Below are 19,581 nucleotides of genomic sequence, written 5' to 3' on the forward strand. Positions count from 1 at the left end.
GCCCTGGGGAGTGAAAGGCAACAAAACTGAGGGCTGCTGTGTGGGCGAATGGGAAGGGGTGGGGAGGGGGAGCTGAAAGGTCTCAGCTGGGGCTGCCCTGGGGGCTGGAGGGGACACTTGAGGGGCTGAGGTCACCGAGCTCAACCCCAAGAATGGAGGGAGAGGAGGACACTGAGATAAAGGGGCTGTCTGAGCGAATAGGGGTGGGAAGACGTGCACCTGGCCAACCCTGGGGGTGCTGGGCACGGGGCACGCCCGAGGGAGGCCTGTGGGGGGCCCAGCGGTGGGCGGCAGCCACAGTCGTCTCCTTGCCCACAAGGTCTCACCCTGTCTCCCTGAGCCTGAGTACTGGTCCCTGGACTCCTACGCTGGAGACCCCCACGCCGCAGGGAGGGTGGTTGGCTGAGTCCCAGAGAAAAAGACTCCTCACGGGGCACTCTTGATGCGTATATACACTTTGTGGTTTATTTGGTGGTCAGCAATTAATGTCTCTGCTACTAAGTGGAGGAAAGCTAATAGAACGTAATCAAAATAGTGGTTTAATTGACGGATTTTACTTGTTCTTGCACCTGTGGCTTCTTCAGCTCCTAGCTGCCTACCTCATTTATGTGGGCACTCACCATGCACCACGCCCCCGGGCCCTCAGCACCGCTAGGTGCTTGCTTTCCCCACCTCGGCTCTGGAGACATGATGGTCTTTCGCCCTGGAGGTCTCGGCCAGCCTGTCCTCCATCCTGTCCTCATTCTCCGGCAGCACCAGCAGCGGGTGCTGGGTTTTGGCCCCCAGCTTGTGGTCAGGCCGGTGCTCGGGCCGGTGCTCAGGCCTCGAGCCTGGCCGGGTGTCTAGTTTGCAGTCGGCTCGGTACTTGCCCTCCCCCTCCCTCTTGAAGGAGGCAGAAGACATGGCTTTGGACTTGGGGGGCTGCAGCCATGAGTGGCTGAGGATCTCATCGATGTGCAGCCGCCGGTTGACGTCTGGCTGTAGCATACGGTAGATGAGGTCCTTGCACTCGCTCGTCAGGTGCTTGGAGCGCGGGAAGTCCACGCGGTGTTCCTTCTGGATGCGCAGCATCTTCTTGATGTCGGAGTCGTCGTAGGGCATGGAGCCGCACACCATGATGTAGAGGATCACGCCCAGGCTCCAGATGTCATATACCTTGGGCTGGTAGGGGATGCCCTGCAGCACCTCGGGGGCTGCGTACGCCGCCGACCCGCAGAAGGTCTTGCTGAGGGTGACGCGGCCGCTACCGTCCCGCAGGCAGCGCTTGGAGAAGCCGAAGTCAGACAGCTTGATGTTGAAGTCCTTGTCAAGAAGAAGGTTCTCGCACTTGAGGTCTCGGTGGACGATGTCTAGGTCGTGGCAGTACTTGACGGCCAAGGAGAGCTGGCGGAACATCTTGCGCGCCACATCCTCGTGCAGGGCTCCCCGGCACTTGATGAACTCTAGGAGGTCGCCCTGGACGCCGAGCTCCATGACAATGTAGATGCGCCCATCTGATGTCTCGAAGATCTCGTAGGTCTTGATGATGGAGCGGTGGTTGACGGTTGCCAGGATGTCCATCTCCCGAGGAAGGAATCTCTCCACGAAGTCAGTGGGTGTTTTCTTGCGGTCGAGGATCTTGACTGCCACGTTGAACTTGAGGCGCTCAGAGTAGGCAGATTTGACTTTTGCGTAGGAGCCCTTGCCAAGGTTGATGCCCACGATGTAACCCTTCTTTCTTAGGACTGCGGCATCATCCATGGTGCCAGGAGCGGCTGGCGCCACTGCCTTCTACATCCCTTCTCAACGTGGGCCAGCAGGCATTGTCATTTACTCTGGGGAGGGCTGTCTGGCTGGGCTGGGCCTGGACCTGGAGGGGTGGAACGCTCAGCATTGTCTTCACGTGACTTCAGCATGTGAAGTCATAAAGCCAGGCTGCCGGGAGTGGGGACTGGGCCAGGGGGAGCGGGGCCCCTGGAACCTGGGAAGCCAAGCTGGCCTGGCAGGAGCACCCACTCCCCGCCCACTGGAAGGAAGCCGGCACCCAGGACTGTGGTAACCCTTTCTGCTCCTCCTCCTCGCTGTGGCTCCCCTGTCCGGTGTCAGGCCTAGGGAGATGCTGCCCAGGTCCAGCCAGAGTGCCAACCCCATGCCCATTTCCCTCTCCTGGCCATGGGGACTGACCCTGCATTGGCCCTTGTCCCACTAGGGCCAATTTCCTACAGCTTCTTTGGGGTCTTACGAAAACTCCGTCGAGGGCTTGTGTCCTCAGAACTGGCGATGCCTGGGAGGGACTGCTCTGGTGTGGCCAGGCTGGCACTGGTTCCAAGCCTGGTGGACGAGAGCAGCTCCTGTTTGGGGTAGAGAGCTGGGTGGATGAGTGCTGCTGCTGCTGCTGCTGCTGTGGAGCAGGGCGTGTGTGGGGCGAGACGACAGGCAGGGCTCAGGTGCTGTGAGTGCCCAGCCGTGTGGCCCAGGGCGGTGGACCGGCAGATGTGTGTGGACGGTTTTGGGGACTGGGGCTGGCCTGGGAGGATGGGCCAGGCTTTAGTCAGGTAGAGGAGGTGGTGAGGCACCCAGGCGGGGAAGAGCTTGGGAGAGGAGAGGGCTTGTCCTGGGAATGGCTGAGTCCCGCAGTCAGGAGGGAGGTGGAAGAGAAGCTAAGTGGGGGCTTTTCCCTGAGTGATGGGCAGCCATGGCAGGGCCCAGGGCAGGAGGAGCCATGCCCCAAGTCCTGTTTGAAGATGGTCCCTGGCAGAGCCCAGAGAGAATGGGCTTTGGGGTGAGTGGAGGCCAGTGCCTTTGACCAGGCAAGAGGAGACTGGACCAGGGTGGGCCTGCAGGGATCAGGTGGCAGGGAGAGAGAGAAGGGTCTGAAGTGCTGGTCAGCAAGTGGGTGGGGCCTCAGGCGGAGCCAGGGGCTGGGGGCGGAGGGGGCCAGCAGCACCCAGAGCATCGACTGTTAAGAGCAGGCACCTGGGTGAGGAGAGGTCCTTAATTATGTCACTTTGGACCTTTGGGAGGAGTGGGTGTGTTGCAGCTGTTGCAACCGTGGGATAGTACATTGTTTGTCTCTCAGTGTTTTGTGCCCAGAAACAAAGTGAAAACCCTTTTTCAGGGCACATATGTGGGTTTTTGTTTTGGAAAACATGGTCTCCTGTATGTCTCCTTAGGTACTTTGGAAACTCTGCTGTTCATTCGTCCTCCATCACAGGCACGTGTCACGAGTTGCCAGGACAGGCCTGCTGTGTGCTTGGTGTTCAGGGGAGAGTGAGGAAGGCCTATTTCTAGTGGGGGATTGGGGAGGTGATGGAGCCAGCACACAAAGAATCAAACGGGCTCCACCAGGTTGATGAGGGGCAGGACGCGCCAGGCAGATGACATCTTGGCCAGAGCACGACACTGTGGACGCACCTGGAACGCGAGGGGAGGTCCCTGTGGAAGAATGCAAGGGCAGGGCAGCCAGAGTCCACATGCCAGGTGGAAGTGACTGAGGAGGGCGGCCCACAGCGGTGACGGCCCCCCAGCAGCCACGCCCCCCTGAGGCTTGCTCCCAGCTCTGTAGAGATTCCATTGTTAGTAGCGCTAGCTTGATGCCTTCCTTTCTTCTAGGGGATCTTGGGTAGAAATGACCAGAACTTCACTCCTTTGCGTCCCAGAAGGGGCTGGCTATGAGGATTTGCAGGCCAGGACCCAGGAGCATGACCACCTGCCCCCCCGCCTTTCTCCTGTGCCCCAGATGTTCATCTGGGGCATCCCCTGCATGTCTGCCTTCTTGGATGACTCCACCCACCCACTTTTCCCTTTTTTGTGGATTCTGCTTCCTCACACCCCACCTTTGCCCAGGGCAGTGTGGTCTCTTTGGTTCTTGGGGGACGTGGTGTGAGGCAGCTCTCAGCACTGTGCGAGGGGAGCTGCCGGGGTGTGGAGCAGGTGGCTTCATCCAGGCTGTGCACACTGGGGCAGGGAGTCCTGGTGTCTTAGGGGTGGGGAGTGTTAGATTGGACCAGGGGCCTCCAGGGGTGCTGCAACCTGCAGTTCTGTGGGTCGGAGACTGCAGACTCTGGGAAGGCTGCTTCCCTCTGAGCTTCGGTTTCCTCGTAAAGTGGGCACCCATTTATCCATTCACTCCACAGGCATTTGAGGGTCGGTTCCAGGTGCTGGGGTACACTGATGAACAAGACAGGGCCCAGGCCTGCCTGGAGCCCAGAGGCCAGGGAGATTCAATGTCACATCAACAGTGTGAATGCCCAGCGGTAGCTGTGCCGTGACACAGGAACACAGAGCTATGAGGACAGAACCGGGGGCTGGACTTGGGGAGGTTGGGAAGGCTGAGGTCTGAGGAGTCAGCCACTCGGAGGAGGACGAGGACTGCCAGTGCATGTGATGTCCTGAAAGGACACAGCTTGGCAAGAGTGTGTGAGGGCAGGAGGGAGCATGGCAGGCTGAGGAGGCCACATTGAGGGTCTTGATCCTAGAGCCTTAGGGGATCACCAAAGGGGTCTGAGCCAGGGCCAAGCCCAGTGGATTGAGCAGCTCACAGGAGTGGCCCGGCAAGTGAGGCCACCAGGGGAGGAGTAGGCTTCAGTCATCTGGGCCGCAGCTTCCCACTGTGTGACTTAAGGCAGTCACCCACTCTCTCTGAGCTATCTCCCCATCTGTAAAGCACACAGTAGGTGCTCCTTCCTGTGGTCCCTCCTGCCCAGGCTCGCCTCCTGGCTGGGCTGCAGTGAGTCACTCCTGGGGCCTCTCATCATGCACGACCCGCTGCCCTGATGACCACAGCAGGCCACAGAGATGACTGAGGGGAGGAGGTTCGTGAGCCTCTCCTTAGAATGTCCTCACAGCAGGCCCCGTGTGCTCTGGAATTCCACTCCACCACCACACAGGCCGTGTGACTCTGAGCTCCTGAGGCCTACGGGAGAAACTGGGTGGCTCTTCCAGTATTACTCAGGGCCTGTTCTGTGCCCGGACCCTGAGCACCCACAGGCCCACCCTGGTGGGGCACAGAGTGGCGGGCTGCTGAGCACTATTAGGGGCCCCCAGAAGGATTTGCAGAGGCCATGGCCCCTTGGCTGAGCCTGGAGAGATGGACAAGGTCTGCAGGGATGTGTCCACAAACACGATTATGGCACATATGTGTGGGGGTGAGGGAAGCGGCTGGGAGGCCAGACATGGGAGACCAGGCACTGGGATCCTTCCCAGGAGCAGCAGAAGCTGGACTGGGTGCAGGAAGGGGCCTCTGGCTGCTGTGGGAGGTGATGGGAGGGCAGGGACAGAGGCCTTGGTGGTGGCTGAACCATGACATACCGGAACATGGAGATAGGAGGACATAGAATGTGTGAAGGTGGCTGTGGGGAGAGGGAGGAGCCAGGCAGAGCAGTGGACTGGATGAGGGGCGGGGTACTCACTGGACCTTACTTCTCCCAGGGACTGGGGTTGGGATCTTCCCAAGACACCACATGGGCCGGGGGAGAGGTGAGTCTGAAGGCTCTTGTCCTCTTTGTGTGTTAAACCCACAGGTCCACACGAGGTTGTCTGGAGAGAATGCAGAGCAGGAAGAGAAAGGGGCTGCCCCGGGCGAGATGAGGACTGCCTGAGAAAGGACACGGGCAGCCAGTGATGCCAAATGCAGGCCTGCGCCCTCTGCGGGACACCAATGGCCACAGGGGCCAGGCATGCCTTGCGAGGATGCCTGTCCTCCTACTCACTGCTGTCAGCTTATCCACTCTGGCAGGGAGCGTCACCCCTGGGGACAGACTGGGATTAGAGGGAAACGGGATGTGGTCAAGGCCACACTGACTGTGGGACACGCAGGCTGGAGTGTGGCTGGGCCATTAGCAGAGTCCCCCGCTTCTCCTGGGCTGGGGGAAGGATGACTCAGGTCACCTTTGAGAACCAGGTGCTGGCAGGACACCAGGAAACCCCTGATGGACAGAACGAGTTTCCCACCAGGGTGGAGAGCTCAAGAGGGGCCAAGAGGCTGGTCCCCCTGCCCTCTGCAGGCCCCTGCCCCCCGGCAGCCTTGTGGGGCTGGCTGCACTGGGGTGTTGAGGGCTCCGACCCTCGGCCCCAACTGCAGACAGAGTCAGCTCTCCCAGCGGGAGGCGCCCCCGCCTCCCACCCCTCCTCTGCAGGTAGCCACCTTGCCCTTCTTGGTCCTGTCTTCTCTGTGCCCCCTCCCCACCCCAGCACCACACTCATGGCCTCCCTCTTGAAGCAGCATCTTCCTCACTCAGCGCTCTGTTCTGGTCCAGGGCCTGAGGTCACTGGCAGGACGGGGCACACTGGGATGTATTTTCCCAAGCAGGAAGTGAAGCATAGTGCGATCCGAAGAGTGGGGAGCCGGGGGGAGTGCAGGATCCTCTCCTTGGAGGACCGCAGTCAGCTGGGGCAAAGACATTCACCATGGGGTCGGCATTAATATAGTGATTTATTGCTTCTTTAGCCATGTGGGTTACCAAGTTCAAAGGGAGGGAAAAGAAACTGACGAAAATAGCAGCTCATCCGGTACTGTCTTCCTTCTCTGGCTTGTCCCTCAGCTTCTTCGGAGCTCATGCTTCAAGCCGTGAGCTCTGCTTCATTCCCTTTCGGCCCCCTGGGCCACAAGAGGCTCACTAGGTGTGCGTCTGTGAAGGCTGTGGAGGGGCCCCTTCCTCTGTCTCCCTGCTCGGCTGCTCGCTGGTGAGGCCCTTGGTCTCTGACTGCCTCGACTCCTGCACTTGCAATGTCTCCTCCTCGGGTTTTGTCTCGGACAGTGCCTCTTCCTGGGGGTCCAGCTGGGTGGCGGACTTCTTGTCAGAGCCAGGCTCAGGGGTCCACAAGGGCTCAGTGCCACGGGAACTCTCCCCCTCCTTGTTGATGGCTGCAGAAGACAGGCCCCGGGCCTTGGGCTGCACCCAGCAGTGGCTGAGGATCTCATCGATGTGCAGCCGCCGGTTGACGTCTGGCTGTAGCATACGGTAGATGAGGTCCTTGCACTCGCTCGTCAGGTGCTTGGAGCGCGGGAAGTTGACGCGGTGTTCCTTCTGGATGCGCAGCATCTTCTTGATGTTGGAGTCGTCGTAGGGCATGGAGCCGCACACCATGATGTAGAGGATCACGCCCAGGCTCCAGATGTCATATACCTTGGGCTGGTAGGGGATGCCCTGCAGCACCTCAGGGGCTGCGTATGCCGCCGACCCGCAGAAGGTCTTGCTCAGTGTCAGTCGGCCACTGTCATCCCGCAGGCAGCGCTTGGAGAAGCCAAAGTCGGACAGCTTGATGTTGAAGTCCTTGTCAAGGAGAAGGTTCTCGCACTTGAGGTCTCGGTGGACGACATCCAGGTCGTGGCAGTACTTGATGGCCGAGGAGAGCTGGTGGAACTTCTTGCGAGCATCGTCTTCATGCAGGGCTCCCCGGGTTTTAATGAACTCGAGGAGGTCGCCCTGGACCCCGAGCTCCATGACAATGTAGACCTTGCCGTCTGATGTCTCGAAGATTTCGTAGGTCTTGACAATGGAGCGGTGGTTTAGCATGGCCAGAACCTCAATTTCCCGGGGAAGGAATTTCTCCAAGAAGTCTGTGGGGGCTTTCTTGCGGTCGATGATCTTGACCGCCACGTTGAACTTCAGGCGCTCAGAGTAAGCGGATTTGACTTTTGCGTATGAGCCCTCTCCCAAATTTATTCCCATGATGTAGCCTCGTCGCTTGAGGACGGCAGCATCATCCATGGTGCCGGGAGTGCCCAGTGCCCCTGAGCCTGCCCTCTACATCCCTGCGGGACATGGGCCAGCAGCGTCCTCATTTACACTGTGGACAGAGAGTCCTCTGGGCTGGCCGGGCCTGCTGTCCTTGCCTCCTAGAGGCCAAGACTCTGGGGTGGAATGTTCAGCATTGTCTCCCAGGTGACTTCAGTGGGTGAAGTCATAAAGGAGGAGTGCCCTGGGGGAATGAGGCTCTGGCCTGAGCTACTTGGACTCAGAACTCTGGAAGGCCGGCTAGTAAGCAGACCGAAGGCCAGTGGAGAGTGGCCTTACGCTTGGCTGGGACCTGAGGTAGCAGGGGGCTGTGGGAAACATATCAGTCTGCCCATGCCTCCACACCTGGAGCCAGTACTGCTTGTGGAGTGGTGGGGCTGATTATTGCAACCCAGGGCATGCCAGGAAATGCAGGGTGGATGGTCATATCCGTGTGGGGCCCAGCGGAAAACAGAAGACACACTCAAGTTAGGGCAGTCTGAGGGGGTTAATAAAGGGCTGATTTACAAAAGTGGGGACAGAATATAGGGAACCCCAAGGGTAGTAATAGAGCCCAGGAAGAAGGGAGGGATGGTCACTGGAATCTGGGAAGAGAGAGGCAGTGACCCCACAGGGAGGGAGCTGGGGAAAAATGCCCCTGACCGCTTTTCCCTCCCATCAGCCCTGGAAGCCCTTGACAGGTGTCCACATAGACAGCCTGCCGGCCACAGGCAGGGCTGAGAAGGGTGGAGGTGGATCGGGAGGGGCAAAGACTCCTGGCCCAGTGGTCACTGCAGTTTAGGAAGCCAGGGCTCTGCACTCTCCCTGCATGGTCTGGCCGGACTTTTCACCTTCCTGTATTTCTCTTTCCTCATCCTAACCTTTGCCACCATGCTTCTCCAACAGTGGCTCTGCTGGGGGACAACTGGCAGGGATTTCTGCTCTTGGCCGTGCATTCTCTTCCTGGGATCTGCCCAGCCTGTAGCCCTGGCTGGGCTCCCAGGGCAGATCTGGGGCTGGGGGGCAGAAGGCTAGGCTTTGATCCTGCTCTGAGTGCCAGCAGCTGCTCCTGGGAATGCTCCCTGAGGATGGTGCAAGTGGCTAGGGCAGCATTGGACAGGGACCACTGTTTCTGCCAGCAGTGGGGCCCCTCTGTTGTGACAGTCCCTTTGTCTAGCACCTGCTCCAGGCCATGCCCTGAAGGGGCAGAAGCAGGCAGGTCTGGCCTAGCTTTGGGTTTGAGCTTGGTCATATCCACCCAGAGGGAGTGGATGCCTCTCTCTCAGATGACCCCGAGGGATACAGACTGGAATCCTGGGACACTCGGGTACCATGCCTTGAAGGGGCTTGGGAGGACTGCTCATGGGGAGTGAGTCAGTGGGGCTGGAGGTGGGCCAGGCTGGGATGGGTCCCCACCAGCCTTGGCCCTTCCCCCTTTGCTCTGCTCCCATCTTCACCCTCTTCCGCAGCGCTGACACCGTGCCAGGCTTGTCTGTGTGGCTGCGGCTCCTTCCTTTGGACGGCTTGCTCCTCTCCTGCTAAGGACACCCCATCTGCTATGTCCTTCAACACAGTCACCTTGTTTCTGATGACAAGTGTGGGGCCAGCACTTGAAGCATTGTCCTCTAGGCAGGCTTTCCTCCATGCAGACCTGGCCTGCTGTGGCAGCAGCTGTGCCCAGCCTTCCTTGCCCCTCCCTGCCTTGTATAGGCAGGGCCCTTCCTCCAGAGGCCAGCCTTCCTCCACACTCACTCTGGAACCGGAGCTTCACTGTCAGTTTTCCTGGTATGACACTCCTTTAGGCTATTTCCTCACCTGTGTGTAACACTCTCAGTTGTGTGCGCTGAAGCCACACCTGCCTGTTCCCTACAACGTTGATCCTCCTTCCCCACCCCCGGAACATCCTCAAAGATAGTCCTGGTTCCTCCAGTCTTCCTCATCCTTTCTCCGCAGCGGTTCGGCTTTAAAAAGACTACTTTAGGGCGTACCCTTGGGCCGCTGACCGGAGATGGGCTTGCAGGTGTGCAGGGTGTGAAAACCCTTCGTGTCCCAGGGTCCTGCTTCACCCCCGTCCCCCGCCTCCGTGTCCCTCCCGCTCCCTTCACGCTCTGCCCCTGGGCCGGCCTCGGCACCTTGGACCGCACGCCGCAGCCACGCCGCGCCGGTGTCTGTGTCCGTCCTCTTGGTCCCGTGCCCCTCCCCCACCGCCCTGCCCCGCGCCCTCGGATCCCGGGCCCTCTGGAGGCCCTGCGACCCAGGCTCCGCCCCCGAGCCCCACCTCTCTGCTTAGCCAGTGGCGCACTTCACCCCTTGTAGTCCCGGGCCCCCGCCAGGCCCTCCCCTCCGTCCCCGCCCTCCGCCGCCCTGATCTTAGGCCCCGCCCCCTTCGGGCACTGCGCCCGGGCTCCGCCCCCCGCCCGGCCGATGGTCCGCACGCATTGGGAGCGTGCAGGCCCCGCCCCCGCCTCGGCGGTGATTGGCCGGCGCCCTGTCGCGGCAGGGAGGCGGGGCGGCGCGGGGCCAAGCAGGACGGCCGCCATCTTGCGCGGAGCCGGAGTAGGAGCCCGAGGCTGCGGCCCAGAGTGCGCCCAGCCCCGCCGCGGCCCAGCCGGAGCCCTCTCCCGCCGCCTCTCCGCGCCCGGGCCCGGCCCCGCTCCGGCCCCCGACCCTCAGCCCGGCCCGGTCCGGCCTCCCCGCGGGGTCACGCGGCCGCCCCGGGGACGATGAACGGAGGATAAATGGTGCCCAAGGCAGACAGCGGTGCCTTCCTGCTGCTCTTCCTACTCGTGCTCACCGTCACCGAGCCGCTGCGGCCAGGTGCGGGGCGCGGCGGGGCGGGGCGGGCGGGCGGCCGGGGGCGGGGCGGGCGCGGGGCCGCGATGGCCGGGACCTCCCTCCACCTGGCTGCCGCGTCCCCGGAGGGCGCCGCCCCCCCGCCGTTACCGAGTCGTGAGTTTACCTGGGCTCAGGGCGCCGCGTGTGTCACGGAACTTTGTTCTCGAGGGATGTTGCTTTTGGATCCACATCCGTGGAGCTCTGCATGCTTTGAGACTGACGGGAGCGAGAGTGTGTGCGGGGCTCGACCTCACTTCGGCGGCCGGGGAGTTCTCTGGCCGAGGCCCTGCGCCCCTGGGGCGCGCCCTCCTTGCTGGCCCAGGGCTAGGCTCAGGCTGAGTGCTGGGGGTCGAGAGAAGCTCGCGGAGGCACCTGGTTTGCCAGGCTTCCGCCCAGCAGTGGTTGATGCCAGCGTCTCAGCCTTGGAAGCTCCTCGGCTGGAAAGGGTAGCCGTGTCGCTTATTGTCACTCAGTGAGGTATTGCACTTGAGAAGTACTCAGCTTGGAGACGGCCCTGAGGAGGTACTAGAAGTCCGCCGAGCGTCGCGCGCGGAGACGACGCGCTGCGTCGCGGCTATGTTGCCGCCGTCGGAGCCTGGACAGTGCCAGCCACTTAGGAGGGCGCCTTGTGTGTGATGATTAAATGCTTTTGGAACTCTCTTTGGACCTTGTGTTTTTATAAGCAAGTCTGTGGTGGGGAATCAGAATCATGGTAGCTAGAAGGTCCCAGATAATTTTCCTCTTTAACTGTTTCTGGTGTATGCCTCTTCCCTTGAACTGCAGCCAGAAAATCAAATCCCCAAATGCAGGGCCGGTTTATCCATCAGGCGCAGGAGGCCTGGTGCTAGGGGCCCACAATGCTTTTAGTCGCCTGGGAAAATGTTTGCTTTCTTTTAAAATTAGCAGGAAAAAGACCCTGAACTTTTAGGTCAAAGCAAATGTTGTAATATGCACACATAAATACATTCATCTTTATACCAACTCAGTTGAAAAGTATGATTCTTAGTTTTCTTGTGTGCAGGAAGGGGCCCATGAAGGTAGAAGTGCCCAAGGCTGTCTGTGAGCAGTATTAGGCCTTGGTGTGTGAAGGCAAGCTGGGGAGCCCAGCAGTTTGCAGCCCTCCGCGGTGGCCTAGCCAGGCTCCCGCCTCAGACACACTGTGCATCTCTGCTCCCCAGTGTCTCCGTGGTGGCCAAGGCCCAGGCTCATGCTCAGCCTGGAGTCTCTCCCATGCTGCATCTCTGGCCTTCCTGAGTGGAGCTGCTTGTTCACTGCTTTTGATGTTTTCTGGGCAGCGGAGTGACTAGTTGTGGGTGGCCTTGGTAGGAGTAAAGAAGCCAGGAAAAGGGTCACCTGTTGAGGGGGGTATTGTATGGGCTCTTGGGAACCAGAGCCAATGGGTTTGTGAGTTCTTGTGATTAAGTTCTTTAGGAGACATGTGTGCACCTGTGGAGAGGTGAGACATCATCCTGTTCTGGCTCCTGGGTCCCAGTTTTACACATCAGGTCCTGGACTCTGAGGGAAGAGGCCATACATCATGCCTGTCTTCCTTCGAGTGCCTCTGGTTCCAGATCCAACATCTCCTTCCTGGACAATGGAGGGTGACCAATGTCCCCAATTCCTTTTCTTTTGCTGTCTGTCCACGTATCCTGACAACTAGCTGGCAGCAGTTCAGCAAGTTCTTTGAGTGTTCGCTGCTTGCCCATCACTAAAGATGTTCAAATGAAGAAAATCAGTTCCTCCTTCTAGGAGTGCCATTTAGGTGTGGAAGCAGAGTCTAGGTGTAGGTCAGTCCACTGAGTGTGGGAGCCCAGAGGCAGGTGGCAGAGGTGGTCAACCATTTGTACCTGTGAAGCAGGAGAGGGCTTCACAGGAGACCTCACACTTAGGTCTGAGTTGGGATGGGGAGGCGGCTCTGGTAGAGGGAGCAGGGTTAACTTTTCATTCCATGACTCTGCAGATCAGAACTTTGCAGCTGGGCCGGCCCTGTGGCTTAGCGGTTAAGTGCGTGCGCTCTGCTGCTGGCGGCCCGGGTTCAGATCCCGGGCGCGCACCGACGCACCACTTCTCCCGCCATGCTGAGGCCACGTCCCACATACAGCAACTAGAAGGATGTGCAGCTATGACATACAACTATCTACTGGGGCTTTGGGGAAAAGAATAAATAAATAAAAATTATAAAAAAAAAAAAACAACTTTGCAGCAGCCCCCAGTGGTGTCTTGACTTGCCCTGCAAAATCTGGGGGACTCAAACTGGCTCCCCAACTTTGGTTGGGCGGCAAAGGCGGGGCTCACTCTGGGTCAGATCTTCTCCTTGTGTGCTTGTGTGTGCTCTGTGTCCTTCCAGGCAGGGGTCTGCTGGCTGGCGCTTGTGAGGGAGTGCTTCTCTGGTCCTAGCTTGCCTTCTTTCTGTTGGAGTCCTAGCTTAGACCCATACTTGGGAGTGAGGAGGGTACCAGCCGGAACCTGCTTCCTGGGAAGGAGGCAGTTGGGGAGGGTGTCCTCTGATTTCTGCCAGGTGGAGCCTTTGACCACTCAGGCCAAGCCACTTTTGGCTCCTCTCTGATGCAGGCCAGGGTGTTAGGCTTTTCGCTGGGGGAGGGCAACAGGAGAGTGCTGAACTTGACGTTTTGCCAAAGTTTCTTTTAAGTGCATGTTTGCATTTTATATTTGCATAAGTGCATTTCTTGGTTGATTGAGGATGTGTTATGTGCTAGGTGCTGCAGTTCTAGCACTAACATGTATTGATTAATTTAACTCTCAGGTGGTTCCTTTGAGGTATTGTTGTTAGGCCCATTTTACAGATGGGGAAACTGAACTACAGAGAGCTCATCAAGCCAAGTGGCTGAGATGAAATTTCAGTCCTAGAAGTCTGGTCTGTCCCCTCATCATGCACCCTTTTTTGTTGTTGTTGCCGTATAGAATTTAATTGTGTAACTATAACACGATTTATATATCCATTACACTGTTGATGAGCATTTGGGAAGTTTAAAGTATTTGGCAATCACATTATGCACCCTTTGTTGGGGCTCTGTCCACTCCAGCTGTGTATGTCCTGCCCTGGCCATCCTTAACCCTAACTGTGGAGCCCCAGGCCGCCTCTCCTCCTGATCCACCCATGGTTCTCCAGGTAGGGGCGCAGAACTTTTTTCCATCTGAATACTCCAGTCTGAGGGATAGAACCAGCCCTCCTTCTACCTCCCTTCTGTGGACCAGCGATGGTGTGTATGTCCCCTGGGGGTGTGGTGAGAAAGAAAGGTTGGGGACCTCTGCCGAGGGGCGACAAACATACAGGGGCATTTAGGGGCCACTGACTGTGATGTCGTCCCATTGACCCTTTCTCTGTACAGGGAATGCAGCATCAATTACCGATTCTAAAACTGTATTTTTCTAGTGTCAGTTATGAAAGAGAATCATGCCATGGTTTTGGCCACAGCTCCATCCAGGGTTCTTTCCCTTTCACTGTCAGGGACCCGGAAGGGGCTGCTTGCTGTGCTGAACTGATAAAGCCTCAGTGAGCTGACAAGTGGCCACAGTCTTGCCTCTGGAGCAGCACATGGGTTAGCGAATAGGAAGAGTGTGGATATTTTATAAGCAGAAGTGGCCAAAGCTCATAGATGTAGCTGGAAAGTTGAGCCTGCACCTGGGCTTGCCAGGCACCTCCTGAGTTTGGAGCTCTTCCCTCCACAGCCCCCACCCTACAACCCTGGAGGACTTACCCTGCTGGGATGCCTGGCCCGGGGTTAGTGATTTCATTCTTTTTAGTTGGAAGTAGTGTAACACACTTACCAACCTTGCTAGCTAACAAATTGTCTTTTTTGTTTTTATAAAGAAACTTTTTTTTTGGGAAATAATTTCAAACTTGCAGGAAAGTTGCAAGAATAAAATCAGTGCACAGAACACCTGCATATCCGCTACCAGACTTATCTGTTGTTAGCATTTTCCCTTGTCCGCCTTATCCTCCCTGTGTTCTTGTGCTCAAGCATAGATGTGTACACACACGCGTGTCATTTTTTTCTGAGCTGTTTGAGAGTAAGTGGCATACCCCATGGCCCTTTCCCCTGAATACTTTGGCCACTGCAGAAAGTAGGAGGAGGCTCCTGGTGCCCCCGGGAGATGAATGGTGATGCTCCCCACCCCATTGCTTGCAGTCACCCCGTAACAAGCCCTCACTACCACCTGCTGTGTGCCAGGCACTGTGTCACCATGCAGCGGTCTTGAGGGCACAGGAAGCACTGTGGTTAAAGCTCTGGTTGGCCCAGGAGGCAGCGAGTCAGGGTTAGTATGTCAGTTGGTGGTTCTAGTCTGAGGAGTGAAGGCTGTGCTGCTGTTGCGCACTTGGGCAAATGTGCCGGTACCTTTTCGCCGCTGTTAGGCTGTTCCTCTGGCCCAGATGGCTCTCGCCTGCAGCCTTCCAGGTCCTGCTTCCCAGGCCCAGCTTACTGACACTTTCCTCACCCTTTCCGTCCCTGGCAGTTCTGCAGCACTTAATGCGCACATCGTGGGAGATGACCTAGTTGTCGGCCTTCCCTGCACGGATGATATCTGACCTCTGTTCCTCTCCCTCTCCTTGGCAGAGGGAGACACCTCATACTTTCTTGACTCTAAGCGGAATGCATCAGTGACAATATTTAGGACCTAGTAGATAAGCAAGGGCTCGATTAATGTCTTTTCCTTGGTGTGCTGCTAGATTGTTCCCTCATCACATGTGCTTTTGTACTTGGGATGCAGAGGAGTTGGTGACTGACCCCTTCTCCTTACTGTCTGAAGAGCAGGTCACTAATCCGAAGAGCCCAATTTTGGGACAACAGTTTGCCACCAGAGAGATGGCTGGGCCCACAATATGGTTCTTATGTGATAGCTGTATTTTTGTTTCTGGCGTGACTTAACCAGTTGGCTTGGGATGTTGAGTGAAAGCCACTCACATCCTGTCTTGCCGTTCCAAGCTGGGCTCTGTGTCCCGTCAGTGTGGACGTGGTTGGCCTTGACAGGGCAAGTCCAGGGGAGGGGAATGCCCTGTGGGCCATGGTTGGAGTGCAGTAGGCCGGGGACCCAGAGTGTCCTAGGGTTTCTGGGCATCGACCTGGGAGGGAGGGAAAGCCGAGGTCTGGCGGGCTGTCTGTAGAATGAGCAGCTGTGGTTAGATCAAGTCAAGTCCAGTGTGGTGGTTTAAAAGTGCAGACCCTGGAGCCGCACTGCCTGGGGTCAAGTCCTGCTCTGCTGCCTACGCTGTGACTTCTCTGTGCCTCAGTTTCCTCATCTGTCACGTGGACATAATAGCAGAGCTTACTTCACGGAGATGTTGTGAGAATTAAAGTGGGGAGGTATAAAGTCCTAAGAAGTGTCTGATATAAAGCAAATGCTTCATAAAGCCAACTGTCGGTATCGTCCACGAATGGAGTTTGGGGAATGTAGGGACCCCCCCGAGACTGTGTGTATGCACACGTGTGTGTGTGTACGTGTGTAGGGGCATATTTCTCTGGAGAGGGCCCCCACTGGGGAGGCAGCGGAGCGCAGTGGCTTTGAGCAGTGTCTGATATATGATGAATGCTACACGAGTCTAGCCATTCCAGTGTCTGAGAGGAGGTATGTGTGGCTTGCCGAGAGCCCCCAAAACAGCCGCAGCACTTTGGACAGGGCTAGGATTGTTCGTACTGACGTGTTTTGTTCTTTGTCACGTTCATGCTGTGTCCCCTGGGCCTGCTCTGGCACAGAGTGGGCACTCAAAAATCAGTTATTGAACAAATGCACAAATGGCTGTTTATATTTTGCCATAAAGAGCAACAGCTCTCTTAGCTGGTGGGCCTCGCAGCTGCCCCTGGTGGGGGTGGCGAGGACAAGGGCCTTGTGGCCGCCTGCATGAACGCCTTTGGAGGAGCGGTGGTGGGGTGCCGCAGAGCCAGCTGGGCCTGGGCCTCACACTGGGGTGCACTTGCTCCTGCGGATATGAGCTGGGCTGAGAGGCGAGAGCAGATGAGGGCTCCTTGCAAACGTGGCTCCTCACTGAAGTTCACTAGCCGCCCAGCCTGCGGTTGGGAGGGGCTGGGGGCTCCTGGACTTGCCTGGCATTGAGGCTTGAGAACCTGACTGCCCCCTGCATGAGGACATGGCCTGCCCTTCCCCAGCTATCACACAGTACAAGCCTTGCTTGAGAGCTGGGGGGTGCAGGGCCTGCACACATTCCTCTCTGCCTGGTGTGGCTGTCGCTGTAGTCATCCTGGGCTGGTCGTGGTCCTTAATCAGTGTCCCTGCCACCTTCCAATCTCTCTCTGTAGGCTGGCTTCCGGATCCCTGGCAGCCAGCCATCAGTTTGATCAGCTTGTCTCCTGTCTGCCTTTAGCTGTTGATGGCTCCGTGTTGGACAGGACGGAGCTGAAAGCAAAGCCCCGGTGGGTATGCTGGACCAAGAGGGCCTCCAGGTCCACCCTGCACTCCCGCTCTGTTTCAGAAGCCTTGTTGCCTGGGGGGCCTTCCTTAGGAGTTCATTGCTGTGGAGAGGATTGCTTGGGGCTGCCTGGGGCACTGGTCAAGGGGCAGGAGCCACCGCAGAGGGCATCCTGGAGGGTGAGCTGGGAGATGTGAGCTTCCAGGACCCCCTGTGCAGTTAGACTGAGATCAAGGATCCTGATGCACAGGCCTTTTGAGTGCCGCTGACTACCTCCTAGGATTCCTGGGGCAGTTCCTTTACCTCCAAAGCTTTGTGGTCTTATAAGACAGAACAGGAGGACTGGAAGTACCTGAAAGGGATGAGGCTCATTTGGGGCCAAGACAGGCTTTTGCTTTAGCCCTCTGTGGTTTGTTGGCCACTCCTGGGAGGGGGAGATGGTCTTCAGATTCCCTCTCCACCCCATCAGTGTGAAGGATGCAGACGGAGCCACAGTGAAAGCCCAGGACAGTCTGGTAAAAGGATGTTGATTTTTTTTTTTTGCTTTTAAAAACATTCATACATAGATTATTTTGCATAAATGGAATTATGCTTTTTATACAGTTTTTTCAGTTTTTCCTTTGACAATGTTTGGAGATCTTTGTAGGTCAGTACGTAAAGCTACCTCATTCTTCTGTTTTTTGTATAAGACTTTATGAGAACTTTCCTCAGTCTTGTTTTGTCTCTGGGGAATGGTTCTGGGAGAAACCTCTTATCAAAACTTTTCGTCAACCAGAAGCTGCAAATTAGTGAGATTTACAGTGAGAGATGGCAAGGCTGTAGGTTGGGGCACCTAACTCGTAAAATACACAAGTAATACTTTGAGCTGGCCGTTCCCAGACCCTTGTGGATTTGTCCCAGTCTAAAACTATATCTGCAGCAGCTCCAGGTCGGACTCCTAATTTTTACATGTATTTATGCTGTAACTCAAATTTGTATGCTTATTTGTCTAAATGGCGTAATTTCACCAAGGATAATTTAGAATTAGAGCGGTCATTTCGGGACACTTTGACATGAACAAAATTACACAGTTGAGAGGTGCCTTAAGGGCAAAAATGAAACCAAATCCCAGAGATCCAGTGGTCTGCATTTTTTTACCGATAAGAGGAAGCCTTAATTCCAAAAAGAATTAAGATTTCAAAATATCTTCCTTCAGAGGGAGGCAAAGGGATACCTCATTCTTTTTTTAAAAAACTTTTTACTTTGGAAACATTTCATGCCTACAAAAAAGTTTCAAGAATAGTCCTATGCTCACCTGTATACACTTCACCTGAATGTCACCAGTTGTTAACATTGACTCACCACACATTGGCTCACTCACTGTCTCTTGCTCTGTGTATACAGATATAAAATATATCTTATACATGCACACTATTTTCAGCAGAACTACATGAAACTATGTTGCAGGCAACATGACCCTTCATTTCTAAATCCCTCAATTTATATTTCCTAAGAATGAGGCCATTGTCGTGTAAGCACAGTATAGTTATCAAGTTTAGCAAGTGTAACATTAATGGAGTGCTATTATCCATATCCCAATTTTGCCAGTTGTCCTATTTACAACATATTTTTTTCCCAATCCAGGATCCAACCTGGGATCATATGTTGCATTGTCACATGCAGTTATTCTTTTTAAATCCGGAACAGCTTTGTCTTTCACGGCATGGACTTTTTAAAGAGTATAGGCCAATCATTTTATAGAATATTCCTCAGTTTGGGTTTATCAGATTGTTTCCTTGTAATCAGATTCAGTTGATGCATTTTTGGAAGAGTCATCCCAAGGTCCTTGAGCCCTCCTCAGTGCATCTGGAGGCACCGTCCATTGGTTTGTTCCAGGAATGGCGATGTTAACCTTGGCCACGTGGTAAGGTGGCCTTGGTTGCATTTCTGCTAGAAAGGTGCCTTTTCCCCTTTGTGATTGGCAAGTACTTTGTGATTGTTGGGAGGGAGATAGCCTCTCCCAGTGGTTTTAAGCGTCCATTGTTTCTTGCTTGAATCATTTACCACTGTGATGGTTGCTAAATGGTGATTTTCTCTTATTCTTTCTCTTAGTGGTAGTCTACTATAAAAAAGAGCTTTCTCTTCCCTTTTATTTTTTAGTATCAGTATGGACTCATGGATTCTTTTTATTCAGTGTATTGTAATCTGTCATTGTCTTTATTCATTTTAATGCTTATATTGTAATTGATTTTGGCAGTGGAAACCCCTTCAGGCTGGCGTCTGCATCCTACTGATATGACCCCATCCGTTTTGAACATTCCTTATTACCAGAGTCATCTTGTATCTTTCCTGCCCAGGCATTTTCCCATGGAGCACTGGTTCCTTTAAGTGGGAGATGGTATTTAGAAACTAAGATTTTGGTGCTGGGTGTGTTCATTGCTACTAGGATGGTGCTGCTGCTGGACCTTTCAGTCTACCTGAGGTGTGTGCGTGTCCGTGTGTCCGTCTCTGTCTGTGTGTGTCTTTTTTTGTGTAAGTTTATACTGTTCCTTTTAGTTCCAACCTAGCATCACAGGATCTTGCTTGCTTACCCTGTTTCATATTTGTATTTCCCTTTTTGTACAGTGACAACTCTGGCTTCCAGCAATACCATAGATTTACTCATTTGCTCAATCCTACAGTGCC

General features: G+C 55.8%; 3 protein-coding genes across 8 annotated transcripts in view; 1 reads left to right on the top strand and 2 right to left on the bottom strand.

The window, feature by feature from the left end:
• Positions 1 to 640: 640 nt before the first annotated feature.
• Positions 641 to 1,817, bottom strand: TSSK2 (testis specific serine kinase 2). The gene has a single exon (XM_004442357.3). It carries the CDS (start codon positions 1,738 to 1,740, stop codon positions 652 to 654), a length of 1,089 nt encoding a protein of 362 aa, XP_004442414.1. The 5' UTR covers positions 1,741 to 1,817; the 3' UTR covers positions 641 to 651.
• Positions 1,818 to 6,171: 4,354 nt separating this feature from the next.
• TSSK1B (testis specific serine kinase 1B) lies at positions 6,172 to 9,778 on the bottom strand. Its single transcript, XM_004442358.3, has one exon. The coding sequence runs from the start codon at positions 7,689 to 7,691 to the stop codon at positions 6,597 to 6,599; it is 1,095 nt and encodes a 364-aa protein (XP_004442415.1). The 5' UTR covers positions 7,692 to 9,778; the 3' UTR covers positions 6,172 to 6,596.
• Positions 9,779 to 10,225: 447 nt separating this feature from the next.
• Positions 10,226 to 19,581, top strand: part of DGCR2 (DiGeorge syndrome critical region gene 2) — an 85,520-nt gene continuing 76,164 nt past the window's right edge. For 5 of the 6 annotated variants that reach the window (XM_087423748.1, XM_087423752.1, XM_087423750.1 and 2 more), the window contains exon 1: positions 10,226 to 10,514. In XM_087423748.1, the coding sequence (XP_087279874.1) occupies positions 10,436 to 10,514 (79 nt within the window). In that variant the 5' untranslated portion in view covers positions 10,226 to 10,435. The remainder of the gene's footprint in view (positions 10,515 to 19,581) is intronic. The other variant, XM_087423749.1, reaches the window with a different exon arrangement.

Source organism: Ceratotherium simum, chromosome 35, assembly GCF_057802395.1.
Source record: "Ceratotherium simum simum isolate JZ-2026a chromosome 35, ASM5780239v1, whole genome shotgun sequence".
In the NCBI taxonomy this organism is placed as follows: domain Eukaryota; kingdom Metazoa; phylum Chordata; class Mammalia; order Perissodactyla; family Rhinocerotidae; genus Ceratotherium; species Ceratotherium simum.

Coding starts and splice junctions, on each gene's coding strand:
- TSSK2 (XM_004442357.3), bottom strand. CDS start 1,740: ATGGATGATGCCGCAGTCCTAAGAAAGAAGGGTTACATCGTGGGCATC.
- TSSK1B (XM_004442358.3), bottom strand. CDS start 7,691: ATGGATGATGCTGCCGTCCTCAAGCGACGAGGCTACATCATGGGAATA.